Consider the following 22,067-nt stretch of genomic DNA (forward strand, 5'->3'; position numbering starts at 1 on the left):
TTTTTTTTTTTTTTTTTGTGCTCTCTCTGAGTCGGCACTGATGAAATTATTTTCCTCTCTTTAAGCTACGGCCATGCTTTGCTGCCTGGTGAGGGTGCAGCTATGGCAGAGTATGTAAAGGCTGGAAAACGCATCCCCCGAAGAGGTGAAATTGGCTTGACCAGTGAAGAAATTGCATCATTTGAGAGTTCTGGCTATGTAATGAGCGGTAGCAGGTAGGTTTCTCAATGTGTGAGGTTGCCTGTAGCTTGCGGAAACCAAGGCCTTGTGCCCCTTTTTTGCCCTGCAATGGGTGGGGAATGGGATTCTAAATTAAGAGGGAACTTCTCCCAAACCAGTTGAAAGAAAAAGAAAAGTTGCAGCTTGTGAGCACTGTGCGAGGATAAAAGTTAAACTCCCTCTCACTTCAAATCTAGTTACTCATCTCTGGTGGCCAAAAGAAGTCAGTGATAAGCGTGGTTTTTTTCCAGAGGGGAAAATACTTTGCAACTCTCCCTCCCTTGATTTTCGTACACTTGAAAATGAGCAGGTTGCATCATTGTATGTCTGATGTTTAGACCTTGGGGGAGGGTCAGCATGGGGCTTCCTGACAGCTTAATACAGGTTGACATGTTGGCTTTGCACCAGGCAGTAGGGAAATGTTCTGTGACAGATGAGAGATGCAATGTTCTTGTCCTCAGGCATCGGCGAATGGAGGCTGTGCGTCTGCGTAAAGAGAACCAGATCTACAGTGCGGATGAAAAGAGAGCACTGGCATCTTTCAACCAGGAGGAGAGGCGGAAGCGAGAGAACAAGATCCTGGCGAGCTTCCGGGAAATGGTCTACAGAAAAACTAAGGGCAAAGAAGACAAATAGATATCCTTGTGGGTGGGCAGCACTGATTGCAGTACACAGCAGCTAACCTGCTCCTGCAATTTGCAAGCAGCTGTCCAGTGGTATAGTGCCTTCTGTCTGACCTTCCAGCCCTCTGGAATAGATTGCTTGTATCGAAGAAGCACAATTACTCATGGGTAGTTTGCTTGAACAGTTTGTTCCCCACCTCCAGGGAACTACCATAAGTGGCAGTACAGAATCTTGGGTAATGAAAACGAGCAGCACAAAGGGAAGGTTTGTGATCATAGTGATGGAAATGTGCTGTATTAGTGAATCAGACACAGCAGGCTGGCACCATCTGCCTCGAGGGACGGGTCACCTGCTGGTGATATGGATAAATGCCATCTCCCATTTATTTTGACCAATGACTATAGACTTGTCCATCATAAACTGGCTACTTGTAGTAGCAAAACCTAGGGAATTCCTGAGCTTTGTTTACTTATCTTTCTAAGAACCAAACAGTTGGATTGTTTATACAGCTACACTTGTATGTAGAAATTTGTAATTAAATATGGATTGGCTTCCATTACTTGCAGATACTTCTATTGCAATCGATGTATGCTGTCAAAGTAGTAACATTGAGGGTTACTACTGACCTAGAAGCTGCAAAAGCCTGGGGGCCGACTAGCTGGCCTCCTTTTGGGGTATGCTGTACATTGATCTCAGTGCAATAGTAGAGCTAGTGGAAGCCGTGGACATGCATCTGCAGTTCCTGCCTCTGTATCTTTCCCTTCTGAATTTCTTGGTTCTTGGAGACGTTCCAGAACTAACCCTTCACGTTACTTTAATCTGGGACCTTGACCTCCTTTGTCTGAGCAATATTACATTGCTTTTAAGAGCTGAAGGCTCTGTTGGAAGGCTTCTTCCAGATAATGCTTATTCAGTGTAAACTTACTGAGTCATCATCAGGCATGTATTTGAGAATAGCACTCTCCTTTATATGCTTTAACTTACGCTTCCTGACTTTTTTTTTAAATCCCTGGGTTTGATGTGCTTGTGGTGGAAATAATTTACATGTTTCTATAAACAACTACAAAAAATGCTGTTACCACTTTCACTGGTGTCTTTGTAACCCTTGTTTAATCAAACACTAGACTGAATCTAGCTGTTTTCCTCCCTATCAGGTCAGCAGGCCTCTGACTGAAGTCAAGGCAGTTCTGTGTGAGTTCAAGGGTCTTTCAGGCAGAGACAGTTGGAAGGTCAGGGCCTTCAGGTAATTACTGTTGGCTTCACCTGAAGTTAACACCTTTTCACTGTGCCTATGAGTGTATTAGTGATGTGTAAGATATAAACTACCGTTAGAGAAGGAAAGGTCCCTGTCCATCCTGTCACCACCTCCCCCCCCCCACACACCCACACCCACACCCACAGCCTGTTTCTGTCTTTAACAAAACACTGCCAAGTCTTGAGCATCCTGGAAGAGTGGATTTTTAATCTGCAGTATACACTTGTTTAGAAGGTTATGTTCTCCATGAGGATCATTTTGCTTTCAATTATGTCCTTGAGCCACTTCTCCCTAAAGCGACACTGTCCTGGTCTAGGGTGGAAAAGGTAGGACAGATGTTAAGAACAAAGGTCATGATTAGGTGGAGACAACGTTCAGGAGCTATGAGTGGCCTTTGAATGCAGGTTGGTTTTTCTCTTGGTAGCACATAACTTTCTTTTCATAAAGCCAGCATTAATCTGTGTGGTTGGAGGAGGTGGCCATGTCATGGAGTCTATCAGTGCTAGCTAGCACAAGCTAGGCTGGCTAGAAGTGACTAATAAGATTTTACCCCAAATTCATTAAGTTAGAAGGACAAGGGTTTTTCAGGAGTTGCGCTAGTTGACAGCAGCCTTTTCTGCTGCCTAGGAAGCACTGTCCTGAACATGCTGCTCTTAAAATCCCTATCGAGACTGATAAGGGGAAGCTACATCAATATGCTCCAGTGCAGGAGCTCACAGCACAGAGATCAGGTTCTCAGCTCTACTTTGCTCTCACTATGCCAGGGAGAATAAAAAGGGCCTGAAACTCTTTGGAGGGCAGAGAGGGTAGTCGGTAGATACAAGTCAACCAGAATAACTTTATACAATCATCACCACTCAGTCTTGGGAGGAGCAGGGGCAGTAAGGGCATGGCCCTGGTGGGACTATTGCCAACTGGTATAATGCAGAGTAGCCAACCAATGCTGGAGCTAAGACCAGGCCAGACAGAATTAGCAAACTAACGGAATCCTGATAGTGGCTGTCACCAGTATACCACTTCTAATGCAGTCAGGATATCTGAACTCAGCTGTGTTTTAAGCACATCTTAAATAGCTGCATTGCTTAAAAAACCTGTAGAATAAAATATACCTGTGAATCAGCCTATTGGATTCCAAGATAAAGGACACCTCAATGGGCAAGGTCTGCAATAGATGAAAGGACAGTTTTCACATTTGCTATAGCACAATTTCAAAGTAGGCATTTAATTCAACTAAAAAATTCCACTATTTTGGAATGCTCCGCATAGCGGGACATCAATCTACTGTTACATAATTTGATCGGAATTAGAATAAGTGTCTGCTTGCAGTTCTAACCATCCATAGAGACTAAGAGTCAGACATTAGAGTAGATCATTGCTGCTGTGTTACTGAATGTGAAACTCAGAAACTGGAAACGCTCTGGATTGGACCTAACCAAAAGGGCAGAAGTTAAAAAAAAGAGTCAAATGTATATCTGGAAACTTTATTTATTTTGATGTGTAGCCATGTGATTATCCCCTCCCCCTCATGTTAAAGAATGCGTATGAGCGGATAGTATAAAATCAGTTAGAAGATATCAGTAGCAGACACTAGGACTGAGGGTAAGGGGGAGCAAAACGTCATTAGCAGAGGGAGAGATTCAAGCCATAATCTTTTCTGGAAAGTACATTGAAGTAATGAAGTTCAGAATGGCACAGGCTAATTTTCTTGCAGAGTAATCATTTAAACTATGGCTCTCTCTCATTCCACAGAGAAATTAGATTTCTACTGCTACATTCTCAAAGGTTGGTTGAGTGTTACTTACAGGAGGTTTAATGTTGGAGATCTCTACAATGAAGTAGATGCATGCAGTCGCTTGAGGGATGGGCTTCCTGCATGTCGGGATGCTCCAACGGACCCGGTAATGGTACCGCTTGCTGTACTTCAGTTGTTCTTCCTTGAGGAAATCTGACCAGTGAAGCCAGCTTTCATGGAACTCCCAGGTCTGCTGAACACACACCACACTGTAAGAGATCCCCTCTCGCTGGGACAGCTGACTTAAGGGAAGTGCTAAAAAGAGATCAAGTCACTTTTGTTTAACACTGTTAACCAAATCATGAATGAGAAGGCACAAGGAAGTTAAAGGGCAACTTGGACCAGAGGAAGAGGGAATATTCTTGTGCCCTTGACAGCTTCTGCCACCTGTTACTGTGACAATTAGGGTAACAAGGTTCAGGGAAGAATTGCATGCACAGAGAACAATGTCTACACTAAGGGATGGTGGATCAAAGTACAAGCTTGGTGCTGCAGCGTTTCTGAGGCAGAAAATTGGGGAGGGGGCAGGGAGCAGAAAACAGCAGCAGATCAGGCAGGGGAAGGGAATTGGAATGGGAGGGAGTGAGGGTGGGACTTCCACTGTTACAGAACATGCACAGTGCTCATTTTCAATACTACAAGGCTGTGATGCTAGCCACTTCTGGGGGGGAATCACTGTCTGCAGAAAGCTGCATACCTTTCCACACTAGCTCAGTGGGGCCCCTTTGCTTCAGGCAGACTTGTGTCCTTTTTTGATTGGTGCTCAAGCAAAGAAGACCACAACACCTTGGTGAGGGCTCGAGATCCTTTTAAGGGTTCCGCATAACATCAGCACTGCTCAGCTTGCAAGCACCCACGTGATTTCACAAGATACTATAGATTCTTGTCTGAAATCTCTGGGTGTGTCAAAGCCACCCAGCCCTGTTGTGGGCTTTCTGAATTCCTTGCAACAGCAGGATTGCTCTGGTATTTTTCTATTGTCTAAAATGGAGTGAAAGCTGAGAGCTGATGGATTCTGAGTAGGGCCTCAAGTCTCAAAATGTGGAGAACTGCTGGTCACAGCAGTGGTCTGGCTGCCCACAGAAGCTGGTGTACAGCGAAGTAGGCTGTGAATGTACAGTCCCCTACCTCCCTTTGTGGATGTTCTCTAGTACACACTGAAATAATCTGGGTGCAGTCAGTTTGAAGGAAACTACTAACCCTTGCTGTACACTTGGTGTCCATAATGCGGAGTAGCTGCAACAGTGGGATTTCTCATCTGAGCTTGGGGCACATCTGTAAGCCCCAAGCTGCTAACCCCAGGACTTTGGGATTAGCTGGTAGAAGCAACCAGCTTGTGGAGGACACCCAGGAGAGGAAGAAGAAAGGGCACATGAGCCAAGAGGAAAGGTTTCCATTGAGTAGAGCACTGAAGTTAGGAAGAGGGTGGAAACGAAGTCCTTCAGAAGCTCTAGAAGGGCTTTGGGAGCTGTCTGGGAACAGCTGACTCCAGATGAGCTAACTTTCAGCCTGAAGTAGGTTTTCCAAGCTTGTATGCTGTTAGGCTGTGACAACTGAGAGTCAAGGTGAGAAGCTGAAACCCCTCCAATGCACAAACTGTAAGGATTAACTGCTTCATAGACACATGGACTAAGGGCCTAGGGTCTGCATTTGTGGTGTCTCTGTTGTCCATAGCAGTTGCTTCAGAAATTAATTATACATGACAATAATTGGGAGTGGGCCCTGAGGGTGCAGTCAGCCTCTTTACCTAGTAATGAAATCAAATACCAACTGGCTCTGACACTTACGGATATGTACTCCTCGATCTGCTGCCTTCCCCTCTCCACCGTAAAGTCCTTGCATGTGATCCACTGAATGTTTCCAATGATGTAATCAGCTTCTGAAAACAGACCACCTGCTGGTTAATCTAGCTGATGTGCCTAGACAGAGCAAGGTTTCCTAGGCAGCAAATGCAGTATTTGAATACCTCTCTCTTTTTTTTGCAAAGCTTCAAGATGCTCTTTCACGCCCCTGATGACAGTTTCGATTAAACTCTGTGCTTTCTCTCTGATGGCTTCATCTTCCTCTTCCACGTCCATTATCTTGAGCATTAGAAAGAGAAAGACTCAAACTCACTAAGAGCAGTCTTGTACACAAGACTGTGATAGATTTGGGCCTGTTATAACCCTCATCCATCATAACAGACCTTCAGATGATCCAGAAAGTGGCTGCCATAATTGGCCAATCCCACACTATTCTTTGATCTCTTGTTTTCTGTACACAGCCAGGTCTAGTCCTAGAACACCCCACCACCACCACCACCACACCCACACTCCCTGCCACCATTAGAAAGCCACTTCTGTTCTCATATCTAACTTTTATTGCATTTGACAAGAAAGGGAATCTCTGTCTTCTGCTGTAATATGCAAAGAGCAATTTGGAAGGTTTGGCTGGCAGGGAGGGAGGGCTGGGTCATTCCCAGCAAGTGGTATCAGCTGTGCCATGTCTGTGTCAGGTCCCTGGCTGAAAGGGTGCCAGGGTTCTCATGCCTACCGGTCTCTCTCTTGTATAGCGTCAGATAGCAACTTCCACATCTATGAGCCACTGTCTCGTATGATGGCTCCATGTCCGGATTCTGTCTGGGCATTTGTAAAGGTCGCAGCTTTCAACAAAGTGCTGTGCAGTTTGTTGGGCACCACATTCACACAGGGGCTGTCCTACCTGTCTCAGTGCACTCGAGTTCTTTCCTCAGTGCTGGGAGCTGCTCTCTCCCACAGGCCACAGGTTCCCAGGGCTCATTAAGCTGCTAGCTCGCAGAGTCCCCTTAAAGAGTGTTTGCACATAGCGGTCACCCAGGCAACAGTGACACCAGCCAATAGAAAAGCAGAGTCAATGTCCAGGCATTCCATTGTGTTTCAGAAAGGAAAGAACCAGAGCAACGTTTGGTCCGAGGTTGGCTTTTCGGTGCCTGCATCGTGGGTGTGCAGGTGTGCACTGTGACGTGTGGAAGCCCCACTCTTGCTCCCACTGAAGAAGTTTGTAAAACTCCCACTGAGCTGGGACAGGCCCTTGGCATGGAGGTCCTTGGAGCCAACAGACTTCCTCTACGTGGCACCAAGCACTTACCAAGCATCCCAAACGCCACCTTTCCTTGTAGAGGATCCCCCTAGGGAGGAGAGGGACAGCATTAGCAGGGAGACATGCTGCACGATGCAGCAGGCTTGTGCCACTCCGAACTCCTGTGCTTGTGCTTGAGTTGAGAGAAAGCATAGATGCTTCAGTCCCCAGAGAAACAACATGCTTGAATTTTCTTTACTCTTAATGCTCTACACTGAAATGATACTTCTTGCCCTGTGAGGTAACACAGAAGAAAAATGTAGTTACCTTGTGTCTGTCACTAACATAATGCCCAACAGGTAGTAAGGTTTTTTGATGCCCTGCATTTCCCTGGCCCCAAAAGCAGTAGCAGCCTTAGGGGAGGGCAAACCACGCGACTGGCCAGGGCCCCACACTTTAGGGGGCCCCAAAATTTTAAACATAGAATGAACCTAAAATATCGCTCAACGTTAACAAGCCCTTTCTTTCTTCAACTTATTAAAAACTTTGTTTTTTCTTCAACTTATGAATACTGATTATCAACTTGGGTGTAGGAGCAATGAATTGACTGTTGACTCCAGTTTATTTTGGTGCAAAAATCTGCCCTCTGTTCATAATAAGTCTCTCAATAAAATAGGTTTGTTATGACTTACATTCAGAGTGTTGTGTTGATTAAATGTATTGTGTGATATTCTCCACTCCAGTTGTAATAAAAATTAATTACACCGCATATTTGTATTAGCACTATTGTATTAAGATATTTTCATTGCAGTTTCACAGATAGGGCAAAGTACAATTGAAATTGGAAATGTCCATATTGCTTATAGGTCTTCAAAATTAAGCCCCAAGTGACTTTCTTGCCCAGGGCTCCAACAACCCTAAGGCCACCACTACCAAAAGCCTGGAAAAACCTGCATAGAATGAACATTCTCCTACCGCAGCAGATATTGCCGGGTATGTATGTGAATACTTGGGATGCAGCTCTTCAGATGGAGCTGTCATCACAAAGGAAGTGCTAGAAGCAAAGAGAAAGCAGTGAGGCCCAGAACCAGCATAAGCAGACAGATGTGCAGGGAGACAGGAACTCAGGCATTGTCCTAGAAGCAAGAAGACAAAGCACATGAAAACAGAGACCATCCCCTGTGGTCTGAGAAAGAGACTGTTCCCTGGAGTCACGAGTAGGATGAATGCAGGACCCTGGGGAAGGCTCAGGTCTGAGAGACAAGAAAATTAAATCAAGGAGAGACACCAGAGAGCAGGCAATTAAACCCTGCTGTGTTCGCAGTACCACCTTCCCTGGAGCCTCACCTCCTGGCCCTCGTTTCATTCATCTCAGCACTTGCTATTCTCTGCACCAGGCTGCTGTGTTTAATGCTTTGCCAAGATGATTGTTTGTCTGTGTGGATGAGCTGGGAACAGCAGCAATAATCAGTGCTCTTCATTAGGAAATTACATTTGAGAGTCCTGGTAAGGGACAGAAACCGATTGCTCCCTGCAGACGGGCAATTCCACGTGTCTTGTGCTAAATTAACCTGAGTTTGTAGCAAAAGTGGGACCTCTAATTTCTACCAGTGGTAGCAGCAGCAGCAGCTGTAGTGAAGACAGGGACCAATGGACTTGGGTTTTGCCCTCCTACCTGCTACGACCCTGCTAAGAGCTACCTAGGATGAAAACCCAGCCCGGTGAGCCTGGTTTTCCAAAGTCTGATGCAGAGGCATCGTTCTGGAGGTGGTGGCCAGCACTCGCCAGGTGGCTCCCAGCCAGTAAATCTCAAGCACACAATAATGATGGTAGTGGTGCAGGGAAGAGAGTTTCAGCCCCCTCCAAACACTGAGCAGGTGGAGCGGCTGGGACCGGGGGGTCCTCACTGAAGGAGGAAAGGATCCGGAAATGTGTGAACAAGCAACATGGAAGCAGGCACAAACAGAGCCATACACCAGGGGCCGGGTCAGCGCATGCTGTAAAATGCCTTGAGTGCTCAGGGGTGGACCACATAGGTCCCAAAGAGAGGAACAGGACTGGGAAGAGCCTGCCAGGCAGCCAGCACAAGACAAGCCTTGTCCTCCCCAGTGTCTAGTATATCCCCAGGAGTCACCAGACGTGGGTGACAGAACATTTCTCCCACCTGGTAGCCAACGCAGGCTCCACGGGCAAGGGAAAACTAGCTTCTGTTTTCTGCGGTAACAGGCCCTGTTAGGGTGAAAGGCTTGTGCCGAGCCTGCCAGTAAGAAGAGCTCCACTGGGTGCACCTGCACAAGACGCTGTGTCGCTAAAGCAAATACTAAGTGACCGTGCAGTGTAGATGCGCCCAGATTGGAGAGGCACCAGCTGTACCTGCTGACCTGCTTGGCGCCATAAGGCCAGGCCTCAGGATGTGAGCCCAGCATCTTAACTGTTCAGCTCTGTGCTCTGCACCACCAAACTTTTGGGCACAAATTAGCCCCTCACCCCCCTGAGTGCTACTCTGTTCCCCTTCCCCTGCCTGATCTGCTGCTCTGCTTTCTGCTCCCTGCTCTGTGCTCCCTGTCCCCTTCCATCCCGCCACATGCCCCCCACAGCGGCTGCCAGTGCCGGTTGTGGAACAAGTGTCGCAGGCTGGCCACCCCTGCTCTACAGTTTGCTGTTCCTCCCTTGTCTTTTGCCTCCTGGCTCCTCTCTCCTTTCTTGCCCTGCCCTGCTCTGCCCCCCAGCTCCAGGCTGTACTGCTGGGACTTCAGCTCCTTCTGGGGTCCCTGTATTTATCTTGCCCTCTACACCTGCCCCATTCTCCGATTCCTGCCCCAGCCTCTGGATTCCTGCTCCCAGCCCCTCAGGAAGACATCCCACATCCTGGCTCCCACTTAGACTAGAGAGACTAGTGCCCAGGGAAGTGCAGACAGGCTGAATTAATGCCTATGCTAATTATACCATGGCATCAGGCCACATCTCTGACTCTAACAGCCCACTGTTTCATGAAGCAGAGCAGGGTCCTGGAAAAGACCGTCCCCTTCCACTTCTCCACAGGGAGAAAGGGAGTGCTGCTGGAGGCACTGAGTACATTAGGTGCTTCACCATCCAGGTTAGTGTTTGGCCCTCGGGGTCTTTCATTTGGGTTAATAGCTAGAAACCATTGGCCCCAGCCCCCATTTTTTGGGCATGTGCACAAAAAACATTCACAGCCAAGGACAGAAAATGAATCCAGTTGAACGCCTGGACTCTCTCCTGATGAAGGATGCTGGGGCAGGAATCGGAGTGAATGGGGTCTTTGTAAACACTTGAGAGGCAGACACTAGGCTACGCGGGATCGTCCCTCTCAGGGTAAAACACCCATGGCACCAATATTCTGGGTAGACACCCCTTTCTGTTCTTTCTCACAATCCCAGTGAGTCCAGTGGGTCTGTGGGCCCCAAACTGCTGCCACTGACTTTCTGGAGGATTAAGGTCCTGTCTTGCCTTCTACCTGGATGTGCTGGACCGGCCCCGGGGGACTTGGGTTCCTGACTTTGTGTTCCCTGTGCCTCGCTCCTCCTAGTTTTCTACCCCCGATCCTCACGCTCCTCTTCTTCCCTCACTGCTAGGTCTCCTGTCTTCCCTTGCCCCGCAGCAGTGTAGCTGACCAGCTTATGACAGGAGATTCAGATGTGGTCTTTAATTGATTCCCAAGCCATCTCAGTCCTTTCAAAGGCTGGCAGAGGCGGGAGGCATGAGGAGTTTGTCATGGTCTCGCACCAAAGCCAAGAAAATTAAAAAAGCATGTCATCTGCGTAAGCCGCTCAAATAGCTATCGTATAAGGCTGTATCCCTATGGCGGGGACTCGGTGTGCCCTCAGAGAAATGCTACAGCTCGTGGTGTGCAATAGTGTATTAAGGCCTGGAGCAGAAATGGGCCCTGTCTCCACATGGGCCCAGGGGTCCAGCTAACGGCGAAGAAAATCAGATCTAAATCTTGGATCTCATTCGGGCCAATATTTGTTGGCTTAAATCCAAGAAAGTCCAATTTACCTCAGTACATCTGCTTCGACTACAGGATGGCGTCTTTCAAACTACCAGTATGAACCCGAATGCTGAAGGCGGCCGCACTACAGAGACAGCCATACAAGAGAAAGGAGTGGTTACAGCGTCTGAAGACCACGCTGTTTCCCTATCAAGCACATCTTAGGCATTAAGGACTTGACTTTCAGAGGCACTGAGCACCTTTGGGTCCCATTTACTTCAGTGGGGCCTGGAGTTACTGAGCATTTCAGGGCTTTCCAGTGGGGAGGAGTGAGTCAAGGTGTGAGGAAGAGCCTGATCCCCAGGGGGTGAGTGGAGACTCCCGGCTGGTTCACATCAGGGTGAGCAAAGCAGATCAAGGCCTCACTTATCTCGGTGGATTCTTTTGGGGCTCTCGGTTTTGCAATGTTGTTGCTCCACAAACAACCCAGAGCTCTTTTCCTCTTTCCTTACCTCATGGCTTCCTCTTACACCCAACTCCCTTTCCTCTCAGCAGCTCTTTCATCATCCTTCATGCTCTCCCCCCTAGCCAAATGACAGGTGCTGCAAATTTCGCAGTGGGAAGGTGAACAAATATCTGCTTGTTTTTTTCTGGCTACAGGGGAGACCTGACCTTGGCATTTCCCGTACAGGCCATTTGAAAGGAAAGTCAAAGTGCTCTTTAATCTTTCTGCTGATAACATTCAGGAATTCCACAAATACGGACCAGACGCTCCCACCGCCTCGGATCTGCTTTTCCCCAGAGCACTTGCACTTTTTCTAATGACAAGTGCCAGGAAATCAAATGTTGCCCAGTAAGTGAGTCTGGCCAGTGCAAAAGAGCTCAACAGACACTGCTGCCTCTAAATGGGCAGATTGTAATCGGGTAATTTGCACTTAGATGTAGGTCATTTGACTTGATATTATGAAAAGAATATTAACCCTGATTGTCTCTAGAACTTGAATTTGCTCTGGTGTCATGTAGGCATGACAGAGTAACATGACAAAGACACAGAAGCCTTGGCAGGGAGAATGGGTGTCTCAGGGGGATTAGAAATTAAGGTACGTGGTCTTTCATCTCTAGAACATAGATCTGAAAGCAGGGGAGGTCTGCACTTTATAGCCTAACGTGTGCGTGTATGTGTGTAACACACGTGTTGTGGACTGAAACTCACTTCAGACGCTGATAAAGATCGGAATACAGCCCAGGCTAAGAGTGACTGAGAATTATTTCTATCTTATAACTGCCTCAGTGGCCATTTATAACAAAGCTACCGGACGAGTTAGGAGAGCAAAGCCAGAACACATGAAGGAGTGAGAGGCTGGGAAGCAAAAGCAGCAGAGAAGGCATGGGTCGTCTTCTAGAGAGGAGCTTGGGCTAAGTTTTGAATTTATTTTCAAACCCAGCACCAATGCTGCTGAGGGAACTCCTCTCCGTCCCCAACCAATGCTCAGGAGAGAACGTCCAGCTGTGTGAAGTTTGGATTAGATCAGGGACAGGCAATTATTTCGGGCAGAGGACCGCTTACTGAGTTTTAGCAAACTATTGAGGGCCACATGACAGGCAGCTGGGGGCAGATAAATATTGATTTTCTAAATTTTTTAGGGGCCCCGCAGGCCGGATAAGAATGGCCTGGTGGGCTGCATCCGCCCTGCAGGCCACATTTTGCCCACCCCTAGATTAGATCCTAGCTTTCTGAGGAAGTTAGGTCTTACAGGTTTGAGTCATTTATTAAGAAGGAACAAATTCTTTGTCACCAGTGCTTTACAAAACCCTTAAAAAGCAGGGGCTGAGTTCAGTGCCTAAATACCTTTGGGCCCTGCCCCGACCACCCCAGAGTCTGACTCATGGGGAAACAGCTCCAACAGAGCAAGGCTTGGAGACCTTTCCGTGAAGAGGTGGGGCAAGACATGTGCCTTAAAGCAGGCAGTGAAAGCAAATGCCTTTAAGTTACCCCAAAAGATCCCTTCTTCAGATTGCTAATTGCTAGAAACCATTGACCCCAGCCCATGTTTATTAGGCACGTGCATGAAGAACATTCAGAGCCAAGGACAGAAAATGAATCGGTCATGGGTAAGTGACTCAGCCCAGCCATCCTCCTCTTGCCCCTGCCTTAAGTGTTTCTACTCTCAGAGGATTCAGTTTTGTGTCAAAGGAGAGAGGCAACCCCACTCAGCCATGGCTCTCTGGACTCCTCCGTTTCTCTTCGGTGCTCTCATCTTTTGGACCACAGCTTTTCCCTGTGTTGCATTTCCAACAGGAGCCCCAGCATCAGCCTGCAAGACAATGAAGCCTATTCACTTGGGGGTCCACTCCCGGCCACATCCCGCCCCCTATGAGTTGCAGGTGTGGGCACACTCCTTCACCAACGGACAGCCGATTACTGGTAATGTGGTTCAGACTTCTTAGCTGGATTTGTGATGTGCCTTATGATTGGTGACTTGGTCATAGTCCCCTGCCTTTTCCATGCTGCTTTATGTCACAAGACAAGGGGACTTTTATTGGCCTCCCTCCCATCCTGTTTTCTCTCTGAACTGGAGAATTTCTATTTGTTGAATGCTTTTGAGAACATAGTAAAATGGGTGACAAGCAGCAGGCAAACTTGAGAACTATGTGTGGGGGAAAGCCTCACAAAGCAAGCTTGAAGAAAAGGAAAGCATTTCTGGATTGCAAACCAAGTGAGCCACGATGTAACAGCTGGTTTCAGCATGTGCAGGCCTCACTGTGCTATTGCTGCGTTGACAATCGAGTGAAAAAATCAGGTGAATCTGTGATGTCTAGAGGAAAGCCTCTTGCAGGATTAGGTCCATATACATATCAGAAGGACCTTTAACAGGTACCAGGCAGCTCAGAAATCAAACACTGATGCAGGGTTGTCACCACTTGGCACAGCTGTACAAGGGAGCAGTAATCAGAAGTTGTTAACACCCACTGGTTCTCTGTGAAAAGGCTGGTGGTTGGGCGAGGACTGGAGGCAGTGGAAGTCAGTGGCAGGACTGGGAGCGGAAGCCAGGGGTCCTGACTCTGAAGCCATCTGCCCCCTACTCATCCTGCAAGTCTATGTGGAGTTGCTTGTCTAGGGTACTGTAGAGCATATGCTGGCTTTCCCTCCTGCCTCAGTCTCTCACCCTTTCTTCACAACTAGCATTCTCTCTCTGACTCCCTCTGCCCCCACAACAGTCCTGCTGCATCCCACCTGGACTTTTCTTACCAGTCCCTTCCCTCCGGGTCTTTTGCAACCCTTGGTCTCATCTCCTCAGAGCAACACTTCCCCCAGGGCATGGAATTTAAGGCAGGAAAGGAGAGAAAGTCTTGGCTAGCTGCTCAGAAGCCCCAGGATTAGCACCCAGTGGAGAACCAGCTGAAAACCCTTTCCCTGCTTATAACCCACCCACTGTTATACCTAGACAGAGTGGTCTCTGCAGTCTGGTTACACTTACATTAAATAGTTCTCTCCAAGGGATTTTAACGGCTCCTGTTACCACTGTAAAGAAACCCATACGGTCTCTGCAGTCTGCCTGTAAGCTAGGGAAGTGATATCGTCTCTTGCAGAATGGAAAGATGAGGCACAGGGAGATGAAGAGACATGCCCAGAGCCATACAGGACATCAGTTGCAAAACAGGGAATTCAACAAGGGGCTCCAAAGTCCCAAACCAACACCAGCACCTCAGGGATATGTTTGCAGACAGAGCTGGAGTATTTAAGTGGGGACTCAAAGCTAATTAACACTGGAGAAAGTGGCATCCCACTGAACAACTAACATGCAGCAGATGTGTTTCCTGTCCCCAGTGCAGGTTCTGGGGCTGGAGTACCGAGGACTGCTGTTGGAGGCTCGCATGTTTGGCTCCACTGCTGCACTTGGCACTTGGCAGAGCCCCCCTAATAACACCCGGTTCTTACAGGTGAGCTAGAAGCATCTCCTCCACCAGGGTGGTTTGTGGAATAAAATCTAGAGAAGGAATCAGTCTATAAAGGCCAGAGACCCACGGAGCTAGACTGGGTACTCAGTTGTGTGGGATGGTCTGGCTGGAGTCACACTCCACAGCAAGTGGCCTGCTCTGCCCCCAAAGGCAGGAGAATCCACACAGCTGTAGGACAACCTGAGTAACTCTCCCCTCTCCTGCAGCTGAGTATAAGCAGCCATAACTGGGAGGACTGCCAAGGGTATGCTGTCTCCATTGCTAGGTGGCGTCGATGGGGCTGGGTGTCCTGGCTTCACACTGTTTGGTGTCCTGTACAGGAATTGCACATGGCCACTAAGGACACTATTGCATGGCTTGGTGATTATGCACATGCTGACTGACTGGGTGCATCTACACGTGTCCCTCTGGTGCCTTTGTTACTGTATTGTCATTTAGTACTTTTGGAAGTGCTAAATGATGGTGCAGTAACAGCCTGTACTGCACCGTGCATGTGGCGCAAGGTTATTTTTACCTGCTATGTTGCCATAGCAACACTCTATAATAAGGCATGTCACTACAGCAATGTACCTGTGTCACGGTTCTTACCCGCAGATGCTATCTATGTAGCTGTAGCATGTTGCTACGGTGATGTAGCATCACGTGTAGATACACCCACTGCACACTGAAATCACAACGGCCTCTACATCTGTATACCTGTGGGGTGTGGTTGCCCTTTGATCTCCCCAGTGTCACTGTTCTGGGATGAAAGGATCCCCACTGACACAGCTTGAGCATAGTGGGAGCAGTTGGATCTGTCAGGACATGTTGTGTTGCAGGTCTGTTTCCTGGGCTTCTGTGAAGGCAGGGGAGGTTATGGATAACAGCCCAAACTCAGATTTTTCACATGCAAACTGTAAGAGCAGGTAAATCGTGGGACAGTGTTTTCTATGCATGGTGTAAACAACGCACTGATGGATTTCCCTTTCTTGGCAGTGCTCTGGGAACCCACAAGGAGCAGTCACTCATTCTAACATGGAATTAAAAACAAGCTTGACCACATACACTTGGCTGCCCCCAAGCTCAGGCTGCCCTCCATTCATTGCATTCATGTAAGTGGCTTTTCTGTTACTCCCCCTCCTGCAAAGTCCCCTCCCCCTCAGGCACACAGCTCAATCATATTTTTCCCCTTTCTGTATCTGTACAGTACCAACATCTCCACCTTTTATGACCACATTAAAGTAGGATTTTCAAAAGCACCTAAGTGATTCCAGTGGACAAGTTCTGTTGATTTCCAGGGGTTTCTGCACCCCAGTCATTTAGGTGCTTTTGAAAATTCCACCTATGACACACTAGAGGAACAATTAGCAATGAGGTCCCCAGAAAAGCAACAGCTGTACATGACTAAGACTGATTAATTCCCTGAGAGTTACAACAGAGACTGAAGTAAAAGAACCTGCTATACTGCTAGAGGAAACAGCAAAAGCTCCTGGAAAAAAATTGTATCCTGCCCTCTTCTGGGGAAAGAAAAATCTTTAGCTATCAGACTGACAGCTCCTTTCTGTGTGTGCAATGGAGTGGATTTTTTTTTCCTATGAGGTTAGGCATATGCTACTACTTGCTAATGAATTTATGATGAAACACAGGATGCTATGCAGAGCATCTCCAATAACTATAGGAATATTTTTGGAAAGCTGGGGAGGGGTCTTTCCCATTTGTAGTCATTGCTTTATGCTTTTTCCTTTTGAACAGAGCAACTGTGGCGCACACTCATGAAATCTATTGGCTCAATATCAAATCCAAAGTACTATGGAGAGGTGAGTAATTACTGAATGTGTCATTACAACGTAGGGCAAATGTCCATTACTACAAAAGGGAGTTATATAGGCATTAAGTAGCACTGGTGTATCAGAACTATAGGGGTACTAGTATTCTATGTGCATGTCTTCTCTGAAATTGTTTTAATCATGCCCTCCCCTTCATTACCTCATAGTTAAGCTGTATGTACTTAGCTCTTTTTATTCCTCTTCCTGACTTATATACTTCTGCCCCCAATATCCTTCCAGTTGTATTAGCATGATATCCAGACCTCTGTGTAATATTCCAGGTATCCTGAGGGCATGATCCACTTGTTATTGATTTGCCACTGATACTGAGCAAATGTGAGTTTTGGATACAAAAAACAAACAAATTAGTTACCACATTAAGAGGCAATTCTCTAGCTCCAACTGATAGGGATTGAAAGGGAAATTTTTGCATTAATTCCCACTGATGTTATATACCACAGGTATATCCACAACTCAACAGAACAGCAGCCCCTACTTTTGTTTCTGGCTAGTCAGAAAACTTTCATAGCCATGCTGAAGGCTAAATGATGCATTTTAATCTCTTGGCCATATTGTTCTAGGACAGAGGTTCCCAAACTTTTTCTTACTGTGTACCTCTTTCCAGATTTACCAGCTGCCCATGTACCCCCACCAGTATATTTTAACCCCTTAAAATGCCAGTTATTATTACAACGAAAATTAAAACCACCATTACCCCCCTCCCCCAAGATGACTTGCATACCCCCATAGGTATGTGTACCACAGCTTGTGAACCCCTGATCTAGGACAAGTCACACAAACTTTCTGTGGTTCCACCCATGTCTTAGGTGCCCATACCTGCATCACCATTCTTTGCAAAAAATATCTTGTGAATGCAAAGGATAATTCAAAGTTCATTGTGTTCTGTCCACTGCTTGCTTACTTTGCCAGAAGAAATGCAGGGATAACTGACTGAGAAGCAACTCAGGATTAACAGGAAAAGAAAAAACCTCCCTAAAGGTCCATGTTAATTGCTTTGCCATTTTCCCAATTATATATCCCAAACTAGTTATAAATTGAAGTTAATTTCCATTTCTTCTCCAACATACAGATCCTACAGCTACGTGCGGCAGTGAGAAGTTTACATGGACAGCTACCACTGTGATAATGTTACTTTTCCACCTGCTGCTTTTGCTTAGCTGCATTTAGTAACCCATGGAAATTAAGAGTATATCTTCAACAGCTAAGGACTGTCACTGTTATTGGTAGCTAATTTTAATTGCTTCTATAATAAATACACTTTTTAAGGCCTCAGCTACATGTAAAAGTTGTACCAAAGCTCTATTATAGAATCTCCTAATGTGGACTTGTTTAACTTTTTCCATGATCACCCTAGGAACATCATAGTGCTATGTGAAAGAATAAGTTTAACTGTGTTGGTTAAACCCACCACCAAAATAATTATAACAATACTTAACCAGTGTGTAAACTGGATCTACGGTTAAGGTTGAGCGGCAAGAAGCCCTAGTGAAATTTCCCTTCCAACACTAGTGATGGTACCCCACAACCCAGTGCAGCTGTCTGTAGCCTGCCCACCAGCTGCTGCAGCTGCCTAGAGCCCAGAGCTCTGCCACTCCCCTGGAGGTGCATGTGCACCAGCCACTGCCATGGAGCCCAGTGCAGTTGGTTGCAGCCCTCCTCCAGCCTGGGCTCTGGGCAGCTGCAGTAGGCAGCAGGCAGTTTGCAAACAGCTGTGCTAGGCTCCAGAGCACTGGCACTGCCTCCATGCTGATGGCAACTGCACACACACCTAGGGGCACAGGGTGGGGAAGGGGCCAGGGCAGTGTAACCCTGGCCCCTCCTCTGCTGTCTGCCTGGGGGTACACATGCAGCCACCGCCAGCAATAAGGATTGGGCTCCTTGCAGCTCCCCCATAGTTTGCCCCTGGCACGCCAACTTGAGGCATGGGTCTGGAGTGGGGTGTTTTTAGCATTATAGCCAAAGAATTGCTGCCCCCTGACCTAGACTATGCTATACTCCCACTTTTGTTCCTCAGCTTTGTGCAGGCTAGTAATACATTCATATTAGTAAGTAAAGCTGTACTCCAGAATTTCTCAGAGGTGTAATCATTTCATGTATTCAACTAAAACAAGCAATGCCTTCCCTGCTGCAGGATGCATTCATGCCAACTTCTCCTTTTCAATATGGAGGACCTACAATTGCTTAGATCATACTTGGCAATTAGTGTACAAATCAGAAGCCAATACTTGTTACAAGTCAAAACTCCTGGCTTTTATCAGCATTACAGCATCAATAAAGCTTGTTTTTTTTGGGGGGGGGGAGGGGAAGGTTGAGTTAACATTGGTTTAATTGCCTGTTAAAACTGTAGCAGAAGAGAATTAATTAGTTTATGCCTATATCTCTTTCTTAGCAATCTTATCCTTCACTAACGTGTGGCAAACATGTCACAGACAGACTGTAAGGCTGGAAGAGACCTCAGAAGATCATTGGGTCCAGCCCCCTGCACCACGCAGGAAAGATAACTGGGCTCAGATGACCCCAGCAAAATGACTGTCTTAGTCTCCTCTTGAAAAAGCTGTCAGCTAGAAGAACATTTACAATACAAACTCCGTAGTCTCTTTCCCCTGCACATCCTTTTCTTCCATAAGACCTCGCACACCTATTCTGCAAGGCTTATGAACAAATGCGATACTTCCGCCTCCTCTTTTGAAAACATCATGGCCACAAGCGCAAAGACTGATTCCTGTCCATAGGTTTGCATACAACATATAAAACACACCACCTCATGTAGACACGTGTATTTATTAGAACGATACTGCATTTTATGGTTCTTCTGTCAAGAAGCTCATTTCTTAGTCTATGTTCTCCAACCCCTGCAAAACAGAAGAAAATATGTGAAGCCTCCCAATAACACATCCCGCCCCCCTTCCCTGCGCACCCATTTGCTACTTTCACTCAAATCACCAATCCCAATAAATCCATGGGACCGTGTGCAAGTTGGGCTCATTTGTGTAGCCCAGGCCCCTGCTCCGGGAGGGATCCTCCCCGACTAGGCCCCCCCACAGGTCTGCACATGCCGCGCGCTTGCTCCGAGGGACAGTTTTGAAAGGACCTAAAGGGGGAGGGCGAAGAAGCGGCCTCGCGGCAGGCAGGGGTGACATGGAGCACTTGCCTTGCTGCAGTGGTACGTGTTCACACCCGACACGTAGCGGTCCCGCTCCATCAGCGTCCACTCGAAGGGGACCCGCGCCAGCCGCTTCTCCTGTGCACGCAGAGGGCAGGGCTGAGCCGTGCCGCCCGCCCATGCCCACCTCCAGCCCCAGCCCCAGCCCCAGCCCCACCTTGCCGCCATTGGCGTAGCGGTAGAAGTAGATGAGCGAGATGCCGGGAGTCACCAGGCACAGCCACGTCATGCCCGCGAAGGGCAGGATCTCGTACCACATCGCTGCGTCGCGCCCGTCACCAGCACAGCCACCGCCACCCCACAATGCACCGCGCGACCCAGCAGGCCCCGCGCGGAGCAGCCCGATTGGCTCCGCCGGGCTGCGGCGTCGCGCTGCATGCCGGGACTCCTCCCTCGGGGAATCCCGCGAGAGCGGCGGCGGCCAATGGGCGCGCGGGGGCGTGGCCGGGCCGGCGCGATGAAGGAGGACAAGGAGAACACCAGGCCTAAGGAGAAGCGTGGGGCCCTTGCGCCGCCCGCCGCGCCGCCCCCTGCGCCCGACGCCGAGCGGCCCAAGGAGAAGAAGGAGACGCTCAGCAAGGTGCGGCCGGGACCGCGGCCTCGTCGCCCGCGCGCCGGCCCCAAGGGGCGGCTCTGCCTGCAGCTGGGGGGGCTTGATGGCGTGTCACCGGCCTCGGTTATCGCGCGCTTCACTGGGGAGTTGTGTCATGAGTGCGGCCGGGCTGCGTATATAGCGCGGTTCTCTGAAGAATTGCATGGCGTATGCTGCCGGGCTGTGTTTATTACACGCTTCGCTGAAGAACCGCGTGACGTACGTGGCCGGGCTGCGCTTATTGCACGTCTCATTGGGGAACGTGGTCTCCGTTTATCGCATGCTTTTGCCAGGGGGTTGCGCAGTGCGTGTGGCCAGGCTGCGTTTATTGCGCGCTTCCCTGGGGACTCGCGTGACGGAGCGGTTGAGCGCAGGTGTGAGGGCCCTGGCTTCTGAGTCAGAACCTCCTCGACCCCCGCTGCCGGCGGCTGTGCGCAAGAGGAGCAGGGGAACAAGCCCTGGTCGGGCCATTGCTCTGCCTTTCAGCATCTGCTCTCTGCACCGGTGTGACGCAGGCCTATTTGTTGTGCTGTTGGGCACGAGCCTGGGGCAGGGATGGGTGACATGGTGGATCTGCCCAGCAGCTGGGCTCCGTTTCCCAGCAGCCCCTGCCCACGTGGCTGGGGCCGGTCCCTGTGGAGACCCCAGCAGCTGTGATGGCACAAGGCTGGGGTTGCCATGGAGACCAGCCTCAGCTGCACTGGCAGGGTGCACAGCAGGGTAGGGGGCTGCTCTGGAGCCGCTGGGATCTTGTGGCCAGGGTAGCTTGGTCCGGGGCCAGGGCAGAGCTGCAATCTGCCATCTGCACGCTCTGGGCAGGGGTGTGCAGGTAGCGGATTGTGGCTCTGCCCCGGCTCGGGACGTGGCTGTCACCGTTGGAAGGAGCCAGGGCAGAGCCGGTATCTACTGCCTGCACGCCCCTGCCTGGAGCATGTGGGTGGCAGCTGCCCCCGGACTGAGCTGCCCCCACTGCAAGATCCCAGGAGCTCTGGAGCAGCCCCTTGCCCTGCTCTGCCTCATGCCCTGCCAGCTCAGCTGGGGCCGGTCTCCATGGCAACCTCAGCCTTGCACTATCATAGTCAGCAGCTGGAGTCTCTGGAGACCAGCTCCAGCCACGTGGGCAGGGGCTGCTGGGAAATGGAGTCCACTGCCAGCTGGGTCTGGCCCACAAGCCAGACATTGCCTGCCCCTGGCCTAGGCCCACTAAATCTTATTATAAGCCTGCCAGAAGAGTGAGGTCACTAATGGGTGTGACACAGAAGACTGGGCAAGAGGGACCTATGGTCTAGTCCAGGAAACGGTAGTTATTACGATCTAATGTGTGGCAGGGGCCTCAGTTATGGACGTTGCCTGAGGCTGCTGCCGCAGGACATTTCCCCCAAGCCTTGCGTGGACCATGGTTTTGTTATCATCCAACATCTTGGGTAATGAGCTCAGTAGAAACGGAGGGGAGATGGCATTATCTTCTTACCCTGTCTCTTTTGTTTCCCTCTCTTCCCACCCTCACCTTTTGATGAAATGGTATAGACCAGGAGTGATCTAGCAAAGCTCCCCAAGGGTTCAGAAATTTGATGGTGGGAGGGTTGTTTTGTTTTCATATAACTAGACTAATCAGCAATTCTGTCCAGCTTAGTTTCCCCTCATGTTG

At 48.8% G+C, this 22,067-nt stretch overlaps 5 protein-coding genes across 10 annotated transcripts in view; 3 read left to right on the forward strand and 2 right to left on the reverse strand.

Moving 5' to 3' along the window:
• The window catches only part of NKAP (NFKB activating protein), a gene marked incomplete at its 5' end in the record, with an annotated part of 7,960 nt that extends 6,558 nt beyond the window's left edge, over positions 1–1,402 (forward strand). The window contains 2 exons of the mRNA XM_019540447.1: positions 66–215; positions 681–1,402. Of these exons, the coding sequence (XP_019395992.1) occupies positions 66–215; positions 681–855 (325 nt within the window). The remainder of the gene's footprint in view (positions 1–65; positions 216–680) is intronic.
• Positions 1,403–2,284: 882 nt separating this feature from the next.
• On the reverse strand, positions 2,285–7,698 carry AKAP14 (A-kinase anchoring protein 14). Of its 5 annotated transcripts, none has more exons than XM_019540202.1 (6): positions 6,591–7,698; positions 5,857–5,971; positions 5,678–5,784; positions 3,901–4,083; positions 3,208–3,260; positions 2,285–2,410 (listed from the first exon to the last, which is right to left on the reverse strand). In XM_019540202.1, exons 2-6 carry the CDS (start codon positions 5,966–5,968, stop codon positions 2,326–2,328), a joined length of 540 nt encoding a protein of 179 aa, XP_019395747.1. In that variant the 5' UTR covers positions 5,969–5,971; positions 6,591–7,698; the 3' UTR covers positions 2,285–2,325. The 5 variants fall into 5 exon arrangements, with proteins under 5 accessions (XP_019395747.1, XP_019395750.1, XP_019395748.1 ...); XM_019540205.1 differs by having other exon boundaries at positions 5,678–5,769; positions 6,591–7,696; XM_019540203.1 differs by having other exon boundaries at positions 3,901–4,080; positions 6,591–7,696.
• Positions 7,699–12,548: 4,850 nt separating this feature from the next.
• LOC109313582 (putative defense protein 3) lies at positions 12,549–18,042 on the forward strand. The gene is made up of 5 exons (XM_019540201.1): positions 12,549–13,303; positions 14,708–14,820; positions 15,814–15,929; positions 16,570–16,634; positions 17,734–18,042. Exons 1-5 carry the CDS (start codon positions 12,946–12,948, stop codon positions 17,829–17,831), a joined length of 750 nt encoding a protein of 249 aa, XP_019395746.1. The 5' UTR covers positions 12,549–12,945; the 3' UTR covers positions 17,832–18,042.
• A 1,384-nt stretch (positions 18,043–19,426) lies between these two features.
• On the reverse strand, positions 19,427–20,185 carry NDUFA1 (NADH:ubiquinone oxidoreductase subunit A1). Its single transcript, XM_019540210.1, has 3 exons — positions 19,985–20,185; positions 19,816–19,905; positions 19,427–19,516 (listed from the first exon to the last, which is right to left on the reverse strand). Exons 1-3 carry the CDS (start codon positions 20,084–20,086, stop codon positions 19,496–19,498), a joined length of 213 nt encoding a protein of 70 aa, XP_019395755.1. The 5' UTR covers positions 20,087–20,185; the 3' UTR covers positions 19,427–19,495.
• A 67-nt stretch (positions 20,186–20,252) lies between these two features.
• The window catches only part of UPF3B (UPF3 regulator of nonsense transcripts homolog B (yeast)), a 10,762-nt gene continuing 8,947 nt past the window's right edge, over positions 20,253–22,067 (forward strand). The window contains exon 1 of one of the 2 annotated variants that reach the window (XM_019540209.1): positions 20,253–20,407. In XM_019540209.1, coding sequence (XP_019395754.1) covers positions 20,285–20,407 — 123 coding nt within the window. In that variant the 5' untranslated portion in view covers positions 20,253–20,284. The remainder of the gene's footprint in view (positions 20,408–22,067) is intronic. The other variant, XM_019540208.1, reaches the window with a different exon arrangement.

The sequence above is a fragment of the Crocodylus porosus genome, unplaced genomic scaffold (genome assembly GCF_001723895.1).
Source record: "Crocodylus porosus isolate Cpor-Errol unplaced genomic scaffold, CroPor_comp1, whole genome shotgun sequence".
Classification (NCBI taxonomy): Eukaryota; Metazoa; Chordata; order Crocodylia; family Crocodylidae; genus Crocodylus; species Crocodylus porosus.

Bases quoted from the DNA above. Each gene is read 5' to 3' on its own strand.
- AKAP14 (XM_019540202.1), bottom strand. From the start codon at position 5,968: ATGGACGTGGAAGAGGAAGATGAAGCCATCAGAGAGAAAGCACAGAGT. The intron at 3,261-3,900 runs GTAAGTAACACT...CATCTATTGCAG, and splicing joins TCTCCAACATTAAACCTCCT to ACCTTGCCCATTGAGGTGTC. The intron at 2,411-3,207 runs GTATATTTTATT...TTTCCACCCTAG, and splicing joins TCCAATAGGCTGATTCACAG to ACCAGGACAGTGTCGCTTTA.
- LOC109313582 (XM_019540201.1), top strand. From the start codon at position 12,946: ATGAAGAACATTCAGAGCCAAGGACAGAAAATGAATCGGTCATGGGTA. The intron at 13,304-14,707 runs GTAATGTGGTTC...TCCTGTCCCCAG, and splicing joins CAACGGACAGCCGATTACTG to TGCAGGTTCTGGGGCTGGAG. The intron at 16,635-17,733 runs GTGAGTAATTAC...TCCAACATACAG, and splicing joins ATCCAAAGTACTATGGAGAG to ATCCTACAGCTACGTGCGGC.
- NDUFA1 (XM_019540210.1), bottom strand. From the start codon at position 20,086: ATGTGGTACGAGATCCTGCCCTTCGCGGGCATGACGTGGCTGTGCCTG. The intron at 19,906-19,984 runs GTGGGGCTGGGG...CTGCGTGCACAG, and splicing joins GCTACGCCAATGGCGGCAAG to GAGAAGCGGCTGGCGCGGGT. The intron at 19,517-19,815 runs GCAAGTGCTCCA...TCTGTTTTGCAG, and splicing joins ACACGTACCACTGCAGCAAG to GGGTTGGAGAACATAGACTA.